Below are 18,708 nucleotides of genomic sequence, written 5' to 3' on the forward strand. Positions count from 1 at the left end.
ATATATATTATTTTATGTATTAAATATTTTTATATATTATGAAATAATAAATATATATTAAATAATTAAAAGTCAGCAACTATTAAATATATAATTAAATTGGTGCGAACATATAAATCAATTTTATTAATCCAAAAAATATTTTTTTTATATTTGATAGGATATGCTATTAAATTTAAATGATACTAACATAAATAATATATTTTATTATATTTTTAATATTAATGTCTATTAAATGATGATTTCTACTCATATAGTTTTTTTGATCATTTGTATCTTTTATAGAAAAAAAAATAAATTACTGATAACAAAATTTTCATTGTGGATTAATAGTTTTAGTAATTTATAATTTAAAAAAAAAAGTAAGTTGTCAATGATCGTTCAAAACTTTTATCAAAAAAATTGTTCAAAGTAAATTTTGAAACTAAAATATTTTATTTTATATGGTTTATAGTTTAATTTAAAACGATATATATATTAATCTTAATAATTAATTAAATTAGACTTTTTAATTATATAGTTTTTGTAATCATTTGTATTTTGTCAAAACAAAAATTTTAAACCATGGATCATAAAATTTGAATGTGAGATTTTTAACAGTTTTATTAATTTATAGCCGTTCGTAAAAATTCAAAATATAACATATACATAAAAATCTAATTTTTTATTATATGGTTATTGTGGTTGTTTAATTTATTTAATAGTTTAAAATTAAACAAATATGATAGAAGATACACTACTTTTTATCAAATCTTTATTATTCAAAATCATTAATTGACATATACTTTTTAGCCACATTAGGCAATTCCGTAAATTTTAATGAAGGAAATAATACAGTACATTAATGATGAATTTATTATTAGTTTAATAAAAAACTTATTATATAATTAGATGGACCAACAGATTTCTCTAATGATTCTAAGAATCATACTAGTGATGACACGTGGCTACAAAAGTTGTAATGCTTATCAAATAATATATCGGGAATTCCATTAAAGATGAACAATGAAAACATAGAACACACGGATACAATTTTATTACTATTGTGCAAGTTAAAACTCTTATCCTCTAACTCAACGAACTCTTTGTAGTCTTTAACGAAGCTGTCTGTCTTGGACTTTGACGAAGTCTCTGTCTTGTCAGCTTTCACGAAGTCAACGAGGAATGGCAGATTGGCTGGAGCCAAACGGTTATAGCCAAATCTGTCCACAACCATCCCAAATTCGTAGCAGCTCTTATCGTTACGACAATACACAAACTTGTAACCGCGAAGAAAATCACCAGCTTTCTTGATCTGGAAGAAACTCTTGGACGAATCTTTTCCGGTTTCTGGCTTAGGACCAGCTGCTATGAACAGCAATCCTTTACTCTGAGTCTCAGTGAGCCACCAATAGGAGGACTGACCGCAGATCGTAGATGGGGGGACGTTCATCTCGATGTTGAGGTTCTCTGATTCGGGAACGAACTCAGCCCATGACCCCCAGTTTGAGAATTTTAGGGCAAGGCCCTTGTTCTTCGTTGATAATTCCGGTCCGATATAAAAGGGACATTGGTTGCCACCACCGGAACCGAGAGTCAGGCCACCTTCATTGTCGGAGACGGGGACAGCATAGTAGCTGCCGTCGGATATGAGATCACCATCAGCGTCGACAACTGGTTCGCTCGCGTTTGCTGTGGTGGCCAAAACTGCGGTTGAGGCAAGAAGGAAGTAAAACAAAGTATTCATCTTCTCCTTTTTTTGAGTTTATGTGGTTGGCTAGAGTTGTTTGTCACTGGATGAAGTAAATGTGAGTTCATGTGATTGGTATTTATCCGTGTATACATGCATATACAGCTTTGGATACGTGTATACAATCATATACAGCTTTGCATGTGATTGGTATTTATCCGTGTATTGTTTTAGGGAAACTAGACCCTCATCTGCGCGCCAGCGCGGGTTTGAATTTTCGGTTTTTAGTTATTTATTTAACTAAATAATGTATTTGTAATATTTGATGTATTATATTCACCAAGTAAATAATTTTTTTGGCATCTTAAACCAACTAATTACGATGAATATTCGATATCATATAAAAAATTGAACAAATAGACGTAATTAGAGAATTGTAGACGAAATATAAAAAACAATGGTTATTAACGTAAAATATGAAGAAATATTATATTATGAATTAGTATGGCGTAAAAGATTATAAATTAGTTATACATGTTTAAAGGAAATAAAATTATTTTTAAACTTCTATGAAAAATTTAACATATAAAAAAGGGCGATGAATTAGTCATCAAATTGTAAATAGTTTCATAATTTTATTAATAATAAATTATTTATAGTCTTCGTTTTTCGTCAAGATAATTATTAAATGTCCATTGCATTAATATGTTAAAAGACCATATTATGAAAGCCCATGTTGTACCGTTTTTTTTCCGGGAAGTGTAACAAAAAAAAATATTTAACTCTTCGTTTTTTTAAGTTTGTGTCGGTAAAAGATTAAAAAAAAATCTCTATCTTTTTCAATGTTCAATTTGAAGCTTATTATGCGGAAATCATACGCAAATATATGCAATTGGTTGGAATCTCTATATCTTTATATTCTTATAAATTTTAAATTTATTGTTTCTTCTTCTGCAAGCAAATCAATTACCGAAGTAATAGATCAATTGGTTGGAATCAAATCTATTCTTATAATTAGTGTAATTATGGTTACAGTTTCTATATTTGATAGGAACATTAAATATACGACATTGAAGATATTCTGTTTTGATTAATAGAAGATATTGGATTTTGAGTTTGTATTTATTAATTTGTTTTTTTTATAAAGCTTAGAAAATCAATGGGATGATTGGTTGGTTGATACATATTATAAAGAAAACGAAAACTATAGGTAGTTTGCATATTGTACATCGATCGATGCATGATGTAAGTTGACTATATAAAACTTGAACATGATCATTTCAAACTAAAGTATAGGTAGGTTATATGCATTTGTTATATTGTAGTTAATATATTTTAAATATTACATAAGTCAAGTGATTCACGTTTTCGTAAAAATAAAATTCAAGTTCATTATTGGACCGTACTCGTACGTAATAAGCTACATTAAATATGATGTATTTTTATGTTCATTTAATGACATTAAGTTTAAATTTGATTAAGAAAAACTCATTAATTTAACTGAAAATGACAAGCATTAAAATATGTAGGTTTATTTAATGACATTAAATTTAAATTTGATTAAGGAAAACTCATTAATTTAACTGGAAAAGACAAGCATTAAAATATGTAGTTTAATTTAATTCTCAGTGGCATGGAAGTGTAAACAAGTTAGAAAAAATAGGGGTAATTTTTAATTGGTACTTCTCTTTTAATAATAGAGATTGGGCTGTATGACATGGAAAAAAGTCTAATTCACTGAGCAATCAATTTCCCTAACATTTCTATACACGAATAATACTCTATTAGCCCTCTCTTTCACCGGCCAACCCGCAAAGAAACAAAAATTTAATTAATAATTATTGTGAAACATAAAATGTGGCTCTTTGTTGTTCACTTACATTCACAAAATAAGTTTTTATTACTAATATTTGAAGAAGTGAATAGATTCTTCCAAAACAGATTTGAGCGACGAAGACGTTACGGACTATGGACTACGTTTCCGAAAAGTTTTGTGGAGGAGGAGACCGGTTCAGGAGGCTTTGTCGGTGACTGAAAGGAGAGGCTTCTCAGATTCCAAAAGCGACTTTAGCGAAGACACCAGAACATGTATGTATCTGAATTTACAGGAAATCTCTATTATATGTAGGAGAAGATGAACAGTTATGTGTATTTTTCATACTTTGTTATGCGTTCTATTCCATTTCAGTTTTTGTTATTATATTATTTTATCATGTTCCATTTCATTTGATGGTTAATAAAAATGCTATGTTTTGTTTAGAAATATAGTTTGTAATTTTCTTTAAATTCTAACTATCTTTACATGTGTTCAATCTCTAAAAATTGTATTATGATCTATATTGTATAGTTTAATATTACATAATATAATTTAATATTACATAATATTATGTACTTTTTAGATTTTGATATTTGGGTTTAGAGTTCATATTTGGATTAGGGTTTAGTGATTAGAGATTATGGTTTAGTATTTAGAAGATGAATGGGTATGATTGGGGTCAGAATTAACTTCTTACATGCAACCACATACATTTCATAATTTCACCAATATGTACTATGTATTTATTTTGTTCCATTCTATTTGGATTTAGGGTTTATATTTAGGTTTAAGGTTTACTGATTAGAGTTTAAGATTTAATATTTATGGGTTGTGGTGGGATTAGGGATAACTAGAGTTGGAATATGTTTATTATTTAAAAGTTGTAGGTGAAATTATAATCTTATATTATTTCGAGGATATGGAATAGAATACTCTATGCATATGTATGTAGTTAATAAATGTATATGTGGACGACTTCACCAAAAGAAAGAGACCTCATCTACTTTCTTACTTGCAATTGAAATCTTTTTAAGCGAGAGGGCAGAACCAGATAAAATGGAATACAAATATCTGACATTTAGTTATGTCAAAGTCAATGTTACTCACCTAATTTATGTCTCAGATATGGCTATTACACAAATAAGACCATTCTTTAACTTGTTTGTTTATTTATTTCTTATGTGGAGATAGAGTTTTAACAAATAAAATAAAATTTGTTCATAGTTGCCACACATGTTTTCGCTTATTGTTTTATTTCATATATGATATAGATGGATAAACAAAGAAGACATGGAACGCATGGATAGAGTTTTATTATTTGTCGTAAGTGATAACTCTATTATCTTCTTAATTTCTCTCACATAATCGTCATGTTTTCGCTTATTGTTTTATTTCATATATGATATAGATGGATAAACAAAGAAGACATGGAACGCATGGATAGAGTTTTATTATTTGTCGTAAGTGATAACTCTATTATCTTCTTAATTTCTCTCACATAATCGTCTTGAACGAAGTCTCCGTCTCATCAGCTTTCACGAACGTTATCGGGAATGGCACGGTAGGGATGAAAAAAATATCAGTAAAATTTTGATTCGATTCGTCATCAGTTTCGATTAGAACAGAAAAATTTGAATATCCGTAAATCTATGAAGCAAAACAAATATTAATATGCAATATCCAATATCCGTAAGAAACGAAACAAATAACAAATACTAATATTTTAGGAACAAATATCCGATCTAATCCATTTATACATATATGTACATATATTTCAAGAGGAGTATTTACGGCGTGTATACACAGAAAATGTCAATATTAGCTAAGTACCCTACCGATCCTTTCGGCACTATTGATTTTTTGATAATTCGATATTACCCTTATATAGTACGTACAGAACTTCTCTCTCCGGCATTTTCTTCAAATTCTCTGTATTCTTTTCTTGATCTTGAATAAGACTGCATCCACCACATCACTCCTCATTTGCCTTCCCTTCTTTCCATCCTCATTCAATTTCATGTAAGCTCTCAATGAAAATCACAGGAAGAAGAAACAAACATGCCTACATGCCTTTGTCGCGAACAGATCGTCGAGGCTAACCGCTAGATGGAGCGGTGTCTCGCGTGAGGTAACGTCGTGGTGGTTAAGGACGGCGGAGTTCTGATCGGGGACTCGTTTTTGGCTCAGTGAGTTGGATTCGGTGTGGATCTCCTCTGGATCTCCGAGCTTTGGGACGGAAGAGAGAAGACGAGAGAGTGAAGCGTGATCTCCCAAGACGGCGTAGTGAACGGGACTGTGAGCGTAATCATCTGGTTTGATAGAAGGAAACTTGGCCCTTGTAGACGCCGAAGAAAGACGATCTCCGGCGAGCGTCACTGTGAAAATTGTAAGGAGAAATGAAAAAAAAAACTAAATCTTCAGAAAGTGAACGTTTCTACTTCGTCTTCTTCAATGGAAGCTGAAACGGATGTTGGTGGAGAGTAATTTAATTAGTTTGAGGAGAAACTATCGACATTGATAAAAGATAAAAAGAAATAGTGAGAGTGAATTTTGTCAGCGATGAAGAAGTTGTAAAAATGAAGATGAAGATTTGACTTTCTCTTTCTACCGTGTTAAAGGAAGAATGACAGAATAGTCAATTTAAATTGATTTTGGCAGATAAAATTTTATTTTTCAGCATGTTAGGATAGTTTGTTAATTTTGTCTTTTTCATATATATTCAACTAGTTGACTCTTTAAACAATTGATTAACTACCACGTATAAACTATAAAATTATTAAATTATTATATCTGAAATAGTTATATAAACATTTAAATATATGATTAACTTTTTTAAATTTTAAGGAGCTAAAATAAATATCTATCTTCATAAAACTGAAAACATACATTCGCGCGGATCGAGATCTATTAGTTAGTTTAAAAGGAAAAGTCAATGCTATATATTCCAAATGGATTTAGAGATTTTGTTTAAAAATGTGGTTCTTATAAGTAATTTATCCTAGGTAATGATTAATGAAGTTTAGGGGGCATGAGATGTAAGATTTAGATTTAATTGCACGATTTACAAATAGATATAATCCCCTATATATTAATTGAGGAACATTTGAAAAGATGTAACCTCAATTTTGTATTAATTAAAATAGGCCCCAATGCATAGGTGGCACTCAATTAGGTAGTCAATTACATTCAATTGAAAAATAAGTAGGTCCACATTCGATTTTTATATGTTGTTAGATACATAAGTTGGTCAAACTATATGATATAATGATATGATATGTTATTTTCTTTCCTTAAATCAAACCTACGGAATTACCATAAATGACTAATATATATATGACAATTAATGATTTTAATAATAAAGATTTGATAACAATTTATATCTCCTCCATCATTTTTTGTTTAATTTTATATTATTAAAATAAATTAAACAATCAAATTAGCTATAAAAGTAAAATTTAGATTTTTTCGTATATGTTATATTTTGAATTTTTAAAAACAACAATAAATGACTAAAACTATTAAAATTATTATGTTAAAAATTAATGATCAATGGTTTAACATTTTTATTATAAGAAGATACACATGATTTTAAAACCATATGAGTAAAAAATATCATTTAATAATAAAATAAATATATACACTACAAGAAAACGTGCCTATAACAACGAAACTTTACGACGAAAATATTTCGTCGTAAATTTACATGGGCTTTACAACCAAATTACGAGGAATCTAACTTTCGTCGTAAACGCCATGTAAAGTTACGACGAACTGATTTCGTCGTAAACTCCTTGTAAGTTTACGACGAATGTACGTGGAATGAGAAATATGTCGTAATCATTACATCGACATTACAACGAAGCATGTTACCATTATATTTAGGTGAAAACGTGTATTAAATGTGCTTTAACTTACCTAATTTCGTCGCAAAGTCGTTGTAAATAATATGTTAAAACCATGTAAAATTCATATAAAATATTCCTTGTAAAATCGTTGTTATATTTCAACTACCCAACTCGAAAATTTCTCTATATATATGTCATTTCCCACAACTCTCTTCCTCACAACACACAAACGGGAGAAAAAAAAATCCGAAAAAAAAATCAGAAAAAAAAGATTTCAAAAAAAAATATAAGAAAAAATGGCCGGTGGCGGTAGTATTTACGAGTTACGGAGTTGGATGTATTTGCACAAAGATTCCGACGGGAGGGTGACGAACGCATTTCTAGGCGGGCTAGAGACATTCATGCACCAGGCGGGCTGTACACCGATAACACAGGAAAGCGGTAAGATGTTCTGCCCCTGTTGGAAATGCAAGAATTCAAAATTTGCACGTAGTGAAACTGTATGGAAGCATTTAGTAAACAGAGGATTTACACCACAGTACTACATTTGGTATCAACATGGAGAGGGTTATGGGGGAAATGAAGCTAGTAGTAGTAATAATAATTTTGAGGATGGTCATCATAGTGAAGAACCGAATCATTTGCATAATGAATATAATTATCATCAAGATCATGAGCAGATGGTAGATCATGATAGGGTTCAAGATATGATTAGTGATGCATTTTTAGAAACAACTACAACAATAGCTGATGGAACTGGAAATGTAGAAGAACCTAATTTGGATGCAAAAAGGTTTTATGAAATGCTAGATGCTGCAAATCAACCAATCTACACTGGTTGTAGAGAAGGTCTCTCTAAATTGTCTCTAGCAGCTAGGATGATGAATATTAAAACGGATCATAATTTACCTGAGAATTGCATGGATGCATGGGCGGAGTTGTTTAAAGAGTATTTGCCAGAAGACAACGTGTCTGCTGAATCTTATTATGAGATTCAGAAATTGGTTTATAGTCTTGGGTTGCCTTCGGAGATGATTGATGTTTGCATCGACAACTGCATGATCTACTGGAAAGAAGATGACAAGTTAGAAGAGTGTCGATTCTGCAAAAAACCACGATTCAAACCGCAAGGCCGTGGGAGGAATAGGGTACCGTACCAAAGGATGTGGTACCTACCAATTACAGACAGATTGAAAAGATTATATCAATCTGAGAGGACTGCTGCGTCGATGAGGTGGCATGCGGAACATGTCCAGAGAGATGGTGAGGTTGCACATCCATCAGACGCAAGAGCGTGGAAACATTTCAACAAGGTACACGCAGATTTTGCTACAAATATTCGGAATGTCTATCTTGGGTTATGCACCGATGGATTTAGTCCATTTGGAATGTCTGGTAGACAATATTCTTTGTGGCCAGTCATTCTTACGCCGTACAATTTACCGCCGGATATGTGCATGGAACAAGAATTTCTATTTTTGACCATATTAATCCCTGGGCCGAAGCATCCAAAACGGTCTCTTGATGTTTTTCTTCAACCGTTGATAGAAGAGCTAAAGCAATTGTGGTCAGAAGGGGTGAGGACGTACGATTGTTCCTTGAAAAACAATTTTACGATGCGAGCAGTTCTGCTGTGGACGATAAGTGATTTCCCTGCTTATGGGATGTTGTCTGGCTGGACAACACATGGAAGATTATCTTGTCCATATTGTCTTGGATCGACGGATGCTTTTCAACTGAAGAATGGTAGGAAGAGTTGTTGGTTTGACTGTCATCGTCGCTTTCTTCCACTTGCCCATCCGTACAGAAGAAATAAGACATTGTTTCGGCACAAAAAAATTGTCAGAGACGGTCCTCCTCCATATCTCACCGGCCAGCAGATCGAAGCAGACATTGATTATTACGGAGCTCAGGAAACAGTTAAAGTTGGAGGAAATTGGCATGTTCCTGGAAATATGCCTGATGGATATGGTGTGTCTCACAATTGGCATAAGAAGAGTATATTTTGGGAGCTACCCTATTGGAAGGATCTTCTCTTACGCCACAATCTGGATGTCATGCATATTGAGAAGAACTTTTTTGAGAACATCATGAATACATTACTTAACGTCCCTGGGAAGACAAAAGATAACAAAAAGTCAAGGATGGACTTACCTGATATTTGCTCAAGAAGTGAGTTACATATCAAGAGCAATGGAAACGTTCATGTTCCCATCTTCCGGTTGTCATCAGAAGCCAAAACAACCTTGTTTGACTGGGTTGCATCAGAAGTTAAGTTTCCTGATGGTTATGTTTCAAATCTGTCAAGATGTGTTGAACGAGGTCAAAAGTTCTCCGGAATGAAGAGTCATGATTGTCATGTGTTTATGCAACGACTACTTCCATTTGCTTTTGCCGAGCTCCTTCCAGCAAATGTCCATGAAGCACTTGCAGGTAATTATAAAACGTTAATATATATACATATGTTATGAAATGTTATTAATTTGATTACTTTTGCAATATACAGCCATCGGCGCTTTTTTCAGAGATCTCAGCACACGTACGTTCAAGGAAGAAGTCATCGAACAACTTCATCATAACATTCCGATCATATTGTGCAACCTGGAGAAGATATTTCCTCCTTCATTTTTTGACGTCATGGAGCATCTAGTTGTCCACCTACCGTATGAAGCATTGCTTCGTGGACCTGTTCACAACGGATGGATGTATCCGTATGAGCGACAGATGAAACATTTGAAGGGGAAAGCAAGAAATCTTGCAAAGGTGGAAGGTTCAATAGTTGCGGGAAGTTTGACAGCCGAAACATCTAACTTCACATCATACTACTTTGCTCCAACTGTTCGTACGAGGAAAAGAGTTCCTAGAAGATATGATGATGGTGGAGTACCGACATCATATCCAATTGATGGTGTTCCTGACATTTTCTGCGAAATTGCACGGTTTGGTGGTAAAACGAAAGAAGTATGGTGGTCATGTGAAGAGGATAAACATAGTGCCCACACTTATATTCTGCTCAACTGCGAGGATGCAGTGACCCGTTACTTTGAAAGGTAAATATTTTTGTGAATGTTAATTATATGAATTGCAGTTAATTATGTATGACTTGATTATTTGTTTAATTTGCAGCATGTTTGTATCTCAAGTTGAAGAAGCAATACCAGGAATATCTGCAACTGATGTGGACACACGTAAAGATAAGCACTTTGTCAAGTGGTTAAAATCACAGGTACGTAATATATCTCATACATTGATTAATTAAGTAAGTGTTTTGATACTTCAATATTAATTAAGAATAACTGTTTTTGGCAGGTTGATTATGACGATCCTTATTATCCCGTATGGTTTCACGAATTGGTTCAAGGTCCAGTTGCAAAGGTCACCACATCACCTATGTATTTCACACGAGGATTTACCTTTCACACATACGAGTATGGGAGACATCGGGCAACGAGTAACTACGGAATATGTGTGAAAGGTGAAACGGACTTTTACGGGATCTTGCAGGAGATTATTGAAGTGGAATTTCCGGGGTTATTGAAGCTAAAATGCGTCCTCTTCAAATGTGAATGGTTCGATCCTGTTGTGAACCGAGGGATTCGGTATAACAAATTTGGTGTTGTGGATGTCAATTTTGGGAGAAGATACAACAAATTTGAGCCTTTCATTTTAGCTTCACAAGCCGAGCAAGTAAGCTTCCTTCCTTATCCTCGGCTTCGAACTTCCGGGATAAACTGGTTAGCTGCTATCAAAATTACACCTCGTGGACGCATTGTCGCTGGAGAAGAACCGCCCTTGCAAGAAGAAGACGCTATCAATGAAGTTGAGGTACCAGAACAACCAACTGATGAAATCCTTTTGATCGACCCGCAAAACTTTCAATATGAAGATATTCCCGAAGATGCGACAGATGAAGCACGTGAAGACGAGTTCGAGAGAAGCGACGATGATGATTGTAATGATAGTGATGAGAACGAAAACGATTTAGAGTGATGTAATATTGATGAGAACGAAAACGATTTAGAGTGATGTAATATATGTCTCTGATGTTGTATTTCTCTATTGTAACGTATGTTTAAAGAAATATTGTTTTTTTACCATCCTAATGTATGTGTAACAAATGTTGTTTTATATAATATGTATTTGTGTTAATTTAAAAAAATTATTTGGAGTTTTAGGGTTTTAGAGTTTAAGTTGGAGAAAGAGCACAAAGTAGTAGAGAAGAAGAGATATGATGTTAGATGATATGTGACTTTGGGGTTTAGGGATTTCATTCTCGGTGTTTAGGGTTAAGCGTTGTAAAATCGTCGTAAACCGATGTTTCCACGTAATTTCGTCGTAAATGGAAAAACGCGGGCCTGGTAACTTCGTCGTAAACGTGGGCCTTGTAAATTCGTCGTAAACCGACGTTTCGACGTAATTTCGTCGTAAATCGAAAAACGCGGGCCTGGTAACTTCGTCGTAAATGAAAAAACGCGGGCCTGGTAACTTCGTCGTAATGTTACGTCGCGTTTACGACGAAACTCTTTTATATATTGGGACGCCGAGACGAGGCTGCCTCGTCCATTCCTCCTAAACTCCTCTCCTCTCCCTAAGGTACATTCTCTTCCCTCTTTTTTTTTTTTTTTTTTAAAGTTAGTTTAGGTTATTAATTAGTTAGATAATTAGTTTAGGTGATTATTTAGATAATTAGTTTAGGTGATTAGTTAGATGACGGAATCCTATAGTTTAGGTGATTAGTTAGGTAACGGAATAATTTTTTAATTATGTCGTCATAATTGATTAAATTTATTTAATTTTTTTTAGATGGCTCCTAGAAGGAAACCAGCAGCACCTACTTATGCCCAGTTGTTTGGCGATGGTTCCGGTACATCTTCTTCCGGTCCATCGTCTTCCGATGCAGTTCCAGACTCTCAGACTTCTCAGAGAGTTTTTTCGAGTCCTCCTCTTCCACCGCAGATGCCTCCACCTCCTCCTCCAGCGGCTGCACCTGAGCCTGTCCCAGAAGGTGCAGTTCATCCGGATTTGCGTGTGCCTTCATATGCTCCCTTCGCGAGATATACGGTGGAGGATTTGCTTGCCCAGCCTGGACGGGAGGGTTTGGATGTTCTAGACCCCGATAGACCCCGAGGAACTTATTGGTAAGTTATTAATTTTTATTACTTTAAAATTTAATTAATTTTTATTTTGTAACGGTTAAATTGTTTTTTTTCAGGTTTGGGGCTAACAACCGTGTTAGCCGGAGCGTTTCGGCGACGATTAAGGGTTACTACGACGGGGCATACCCGAACTGGAGCAAGACACCAAATCACGTTAAGATCACGTGGTTTAAATGTTTTGCGGTAAGATTTTTAAATTTAATTAAATTTTCACTTATATATATATATATATATATATTTTTTTTTAATATTTATTATTAATTGTAATTTTTTCAAAATTTTTATGTTTCAGCAAAAGTGGCATTGGTCTTTGGGAATCACCGAGAGGGTGAAGGCGGAATTCGTTGCAAAGGCAAAGATACGCCTCTGCAACACAGTCTCTGATTGGAAGGACAAGTGGGAGATCTACGGGTATGAGGGAAAGCCCACTGAGCTCACGACGGATGTGTGGGATGGCCTCATCGCCTATTGGGAGCACCCCTCTTCGATCAGAAAGGCCAATTCGTGCTCGGCTTCTCGAAGGACGAAGGATAAAGATGGTCATTTGCCCATGCTTCACAGAACCGGACAAAAACCTCATGCAGGAGTCCGTCTAGAAGCTGTAAGTTTTGTTTTAAATATATATTTTAAAATATTCAATTAATATAATATTTATAATATTTATTATATTAATTTTTTTTTTTTATTTATTATATTCAATTTTTAATCAATTCTCTGTTCTAAGTACCTTCAATATAGATCTATGTTCGACGGTAGTTTTGTAGTTAGTCTTACCTTCTCTGTCTGACCTATTCAAGATGACTCACGCCACATCCGACGGAGTTTTTGTGAATCCTGCATCTGAGAAACTCTTCCGAACAGTGGCCGGTCGGATTGAAGAACGGGAGACGCAACTAACCCAGGAGTCTCCCGATGGATTACCAGTCACATTGTCCACCCAAGAGGTCGACAGAATTTTCGAAGAGGTAACTTAAAATTTTAGTTTACATTATTTTAAATATTTTAACATAATTAACTATATTAATATATGTTTTGATTTTATAGGTGGCTCCTAAAAAGAAGGGACGGATAGTCGGTATAGGCTCTGTTAACGAAGTTGCAAGGGCAACTTCGTCATACAGTTCGAGACGGGATGAAGAGACTGCTCAGATGAAGGCTCAAATGGATAGCCAGAAGGCTCAAATGGATAGTCAGCAGGTTCGTTTAGACTCTCTTGAGGATTTGCTAGACGTGATGGCAGTGGGAAACCCGGTTATGCAGAGAATGTTGAGTGAGAGACGAGCCGCTCTTGGAATGCCACCACGAGATCCCCAAGAGTCCGATCCAACCCGTCAACAGCCGAGCAACCCCACCAACTACTTCGACAATATGTAGTTTTTTTTTTCTGTTTGTATTATGAATTTAAATATTATTGTATGACTTTTTTAAAATATGTTTTCCAATTTCATATTTTGTTTTAAAATTTAAATTATTTTAAATTCTGAATATTAAAAATAAATTAAAATCTATTATATACTAATTAATAATAATATAATAAGTAACGATGTAAACTCCTCGTAAACATTACATGGAGTTTACAACGAACGTTTACGAGTAATTAACATCGAAATATTTACGAGGATTTTACATCGAAATGTTTACGAGTGATTTACAACGAAAGTATTTACGTGTGCTTTACATCGAAATAATTACGTGGGATTTACGACGAAGTCTTACGTGGCGTTTACGACGAATCCTTTCCCTGCGCTTTACGAGGAATATATTTCGTCGTAAACGTAACGAGTCGTTTACGACGAAACCTCCGTTACGACGGACGTTTAACAACGAAACGTCTTTCGACGTTAATTCGTCGTAACACCCCGTTTACGACGAATTTACAACGAATACTGCCCTAGTAAAAAATATGTTTTCTTGTAGTGATATATATATATAGATTAAACACTATATACCATAGGATTACATAAATATTTTAATATTAAAAGTTTCAATGAATTTTCAAGAACATTTATAAATTATAAACTTATTAAAGATTTCAGATTGAAAATTTTGTTATCGATGATTTAAATATTTTGTTAAAAAATGATATGAATGATCATAGAACTGTATGATTATAAATTCTTATTTAATAAATAACTATATAAAATATACTATTCTTAGAAAAATAGGTTGGTCCATCTTAACTTATATTACACTTTTTATTAAACTAACTATCGAATTGATAAATAACGTACCAAAAAATGTTTTGCACTTTCCTTAAATAAAAGCTACGAAATTACCTAATATGATTAACATATATGTGAAAATTAATTATTATGAATAATAAATATTTGATAACAATTTTTGTATCTTAGTTCTTTTTAAAAATTTTATATTATTAAAAGATATTAAAATTCACATTAAATATATAATAAAAAAACATTTATATTTTTTATATGTTATATTTTGAATTTTTCAAAACGTCTATAAATTATTAGAAATTGAAGATCACCACTCTTAAAATTTTGTGATCAATAGATTTTTTTTTTTGCCATAATAAGTTACAAATGATCATAAAATTGTATTAATATGAACTTTTATTTAATATTATAAGAAGATACACATGATTTTAAAACTATATGAGTAAAAAATATCATTTAATAATAAAACATATATATACATACATATATATAGATTAAACTATATACCATAAGATTACATAAATATTTTAATATTAAAACTTTCAATGAATTTTCAAAAACATTTATAAATTATAAACTTATTAAAGATTTCACATTAAAAATTTTGTTATCGATGATTTAAATATTCAGTTATAAAACGATATGAATGATCATAGAAGTGTATGATTATAAATTCTCATTTAGTAAATGACTATATAAAATATACTATTCTTAAAAAAATAGGTTGGTCCATCTTAACTTACATTATATTTTTTATTAAACTAACTATCGAATATTCGAATTGATAAATAATCTATCAAATATTGTTTTTGCACTTTCCTTAATTAGAAGCTACGAAATTACCTAATATGATTAACGTATATATGAAAATTAATTATTATGAATAATAAATATTTGATAACAATTTTGGTATCTTAGTTCTTTTTTTTAATTTTATATTATTAAAAGATATTAAAAATCACATTAAATATATAATAAAAACATTTATATTTTTTCTTATATGTTATATTTTGAATTTTTCAAAACGTCTATATATTATTAGAAATTTGAAGATTCTCACTCTGAAAATTTCGTGATCAATAGATTATTTTTTTTGTTGTTATAAGTTACAAATTATCATAAAATATAACGCATATGAATTTTTATTTAATAAATATTCAAACTAAATAATATATATATATTTATATATATACTAATGATTTAAAGCAACAAGATTGGTTGATCAATTTAGTTGTCCAGTTGAAATCTTTCAAAAGTATGTGAAAGACTAAAGTCAAAGTAAATATGGATTTAGAATAGTAGTTCTATTTTACTAACCAAAATACCGAAAAAAAACCGAACCGAATCGAAACCAATCCGATATCTGGATTGAAGACCCCTAATCCAAATGAAGCCAAACTATTGTTTCATTCTCCAAAATATAATAAAAATAATAACTTAATTCCGCGCAAGGCGCGGGTCTTATCCTAGTAAAATAGTATTATTCAAAAAAATTAAGAGGATAAGAGTTTACAAATAAATAGGGTTTTCAGTTCTCTCTCTGGTAGACTACAAAATTATCCTATTAATTTTGGAGTCTACTAGAGCGAGAATTTAAAACCCTATTAAGTTATAACTCTCTCATCTTCTTTATTTCTCTCAGATAATAGACATAGTTTTGGACGATATCTCAGTAGCTTTCCTGAAGTAAAACGAGAATGTCATAGGGCTTAAAGCTAAACGCGGAACACCATATTCTTCCACAACTACACCGATGTTTCTGCAATCGTTATTGTTAGGACAAAACATAATCTGGTAACTGGCAAACAAACCTATAGGTTTATGGATTTGGAAGAAACTCCTCGAAAAATCTTCTCCAGCTTCAGGGTTACGACCAGCGGTTACGAACGTCTAACTTTCGGCCTCAGTGACCCACCAATAGGTTGACTGACCGCAGATCGTAGCTTTGACGTCCATCTCTATGTTGAGGTTCTCTGATTTAGGAACGAACCCAAGTCTAGATTTCCAGTTTGAGAATCTTACAGGAATGCCCCCATTGACCTCCGAATATTCATGTCCAACATAGAGGGGACATTGGTGTCATGACCACGGGAGGGGAGAGTCAGGCCGCCACCATTGGAGTAGATGGGGAGAACGTAGTAACTGTCGTCGAATATGATATTGCCATCAACTTGTGCCGTCGCGGCCAAAACAACGGTTAAGGCAAGATGCAAAACATGGGATTCACCTTTTTTGAGCTTATGTAGCTGATTAGACTTGATGTTATAGGATGAAGAAAATGTGAGTTTATGTGTTCGCTATTTATACACGGATGTGTATTAGTGTATACATGCACATACAGCTTTGTATACACGCAGGGCATGTTTATCGGGGGTTCTTAGGATGGAGATCTTAACGTAATATAAGAACCGACTCATAACTTTTAACTAAGAAAAACTAATAACTGACTCTTAAATAAAAGTTTTAAGAGACAGTTCTTAGTTTTTCTTAATTAAAGTTAAGATACAGTGTTTATTTACGCTAAAAACCTCATTCTAACCGGGGCGTCTAGCTCTGGTGGTAAAAGGCTCACAGCTGTGAGTACCGCCACCTGGGTTCGATTACCGGTCATTGCGGATTTCACATGCGGACTGCAGCGTCCAGGAGCCAACACGTAGAGCTCCGTTTGGACACCCACGTGGCTAGTCTGTGCTCTCGATGTACGGGTGCCAATGTATGGGTTATATCGCCCTATTGGCCGTCGCCCTGTCGATGAGCGGCAGGAAACCTGGGTTATCAAAAAAAAAAGAACCTCATCCTAAGAACCCCAATAAATATGGCCAAATATGGCCGAAGATGCCTATTTTTTTTTTTTTAATTCCACTTTCATTCCACGCTTCTTTAATTTTTAATCTATATTTGCCACGAACGCTTGTTTGTTTATTTATTTCTTCTCGAGAGATAAGAGTTTTAGCCTGGTCTTGTACCGTTGGTTAACGAATAAGTTTATGTATGTTAACTACAGCTCTGGTGTTATAATTTATATTAATTTTCTCCGTTCAATCTGGCTTGGTTCAAAATTGTGTAGCCTGGTCAAAAGTTTTGTTAACTGCAAAAGTAATTTAAATTTATTATAAGAGAAAATTTAAAATATTTTTTATGATTTTCAAATGAAAAAGCGAAAGAATTAGAAAAAATACGGTTAATGTTGTTAAACTTAGAATTTAGAACTGTAAGTTTCTGTATATTATTAATCATAAAGCGTTCCCTTTATATAGGGGATTACAAGATAGATAAAAGAAAATACAACAATAGGAAATATTACAAATCATAAACATAAACGAATAAAGAAAACATAGATGTAGCCGCCTCTCTCTCTCCTCTCTCTCCTGCGGATGAGCCGGTTTATGGACCGGACCGGTTATGGACATCCATCAATTGATTTATAACACTCCCCCTTGGATGTCATAACTATACAGGGAATGTAATACACTTAATGTTGCCTCATTAAAACCTTATCAGGAAAACCCAGTTGGACAAAACCATGATGAAGGAAAAAGAGTACAACACGCACTACTCCCGCTGATGTGAACCTCAGTGAAGGTCTTTCAGCCTACGCATCCCAATCTGATGCGTGAGCTTCCTGAACGTGCAGGTAGGAAGTGCTTTGGTAAATAGGTCAGCTGAATTGTCACTTGATCGTACTTGGACGACCTGGACCTCACCGGCTTTCTGAAGCTCGTGAGTAAAGAAGAACTTAGGCAATATGTGCTTCGTCCTATCACCTTTTATGTAACCGTCCTTGAGCTGAGCAATGCACGCAGCATTGTCCTCATACATCACGGTTGGCTCTTTGTCCTCGGACATCCCGCAATCAGCTCGGACGTGTTGGGTCATCGACCTCAACCAAACACACTAACGGCTGGCCTCATGTATGGCCAAGATTTCCGAGTGATTAGATGAAGTGGCCGCGATGGTTTGTTTCATGGAACGCCATGATATGGTCGTACCTCCATGTGTAAAGACATATCTTGTCTGTGATCGAGCTTGATGTGGATCTGATAAA

At 33.5% G+C, this 18,708-nt stretch overlaps 1 protein-coding gene and 1 pseudogene across 1 annotated transcript; both read right to left on the bottom strand.

Annotated features, from left to right (window-relative positions):
- Positions 1–914: 914 nt before the first annotated feature.
- LOC125582095 (kunitz trypsin inhibitor 4-like) lies at positions 915–2,052 on the bottom strand. Its single transcript, XM_048748598.1, has one exon. The coding sequence runs from the start codon at positions 1,724–1,726 to the stop codon at positions 926–928; it is 801 nt and encodes a 266-aa protein (XP_048604555.1). The 5' UTR covers positions 1,727–2,052; the 3' UTR covers positions 915–925.
- Positions 2,053–16,072: 14,020 nt separating this feature from the next.
- LOC125582266 lies at positions 16,073–17,274 on the bottom strand (annotated as a pseudogene).
- Positions 17,275–18,708: the final 1,434 nt, after the last annotated feature.

This window comes from Brassica napus, chromosome C2 (assembly GCF_020379485.1).
Source record: "Brassica napus cultivar Da-Ae chromosome C2, Da-Ae, whole genome shotgun sequence".
Taxonomy (NCBI): Eukaryota; Viridiplantae; Streptophyta; class Magnoliopsida; order Brassicales; family Brassicaceae; genus Brassica; species Brassica napus.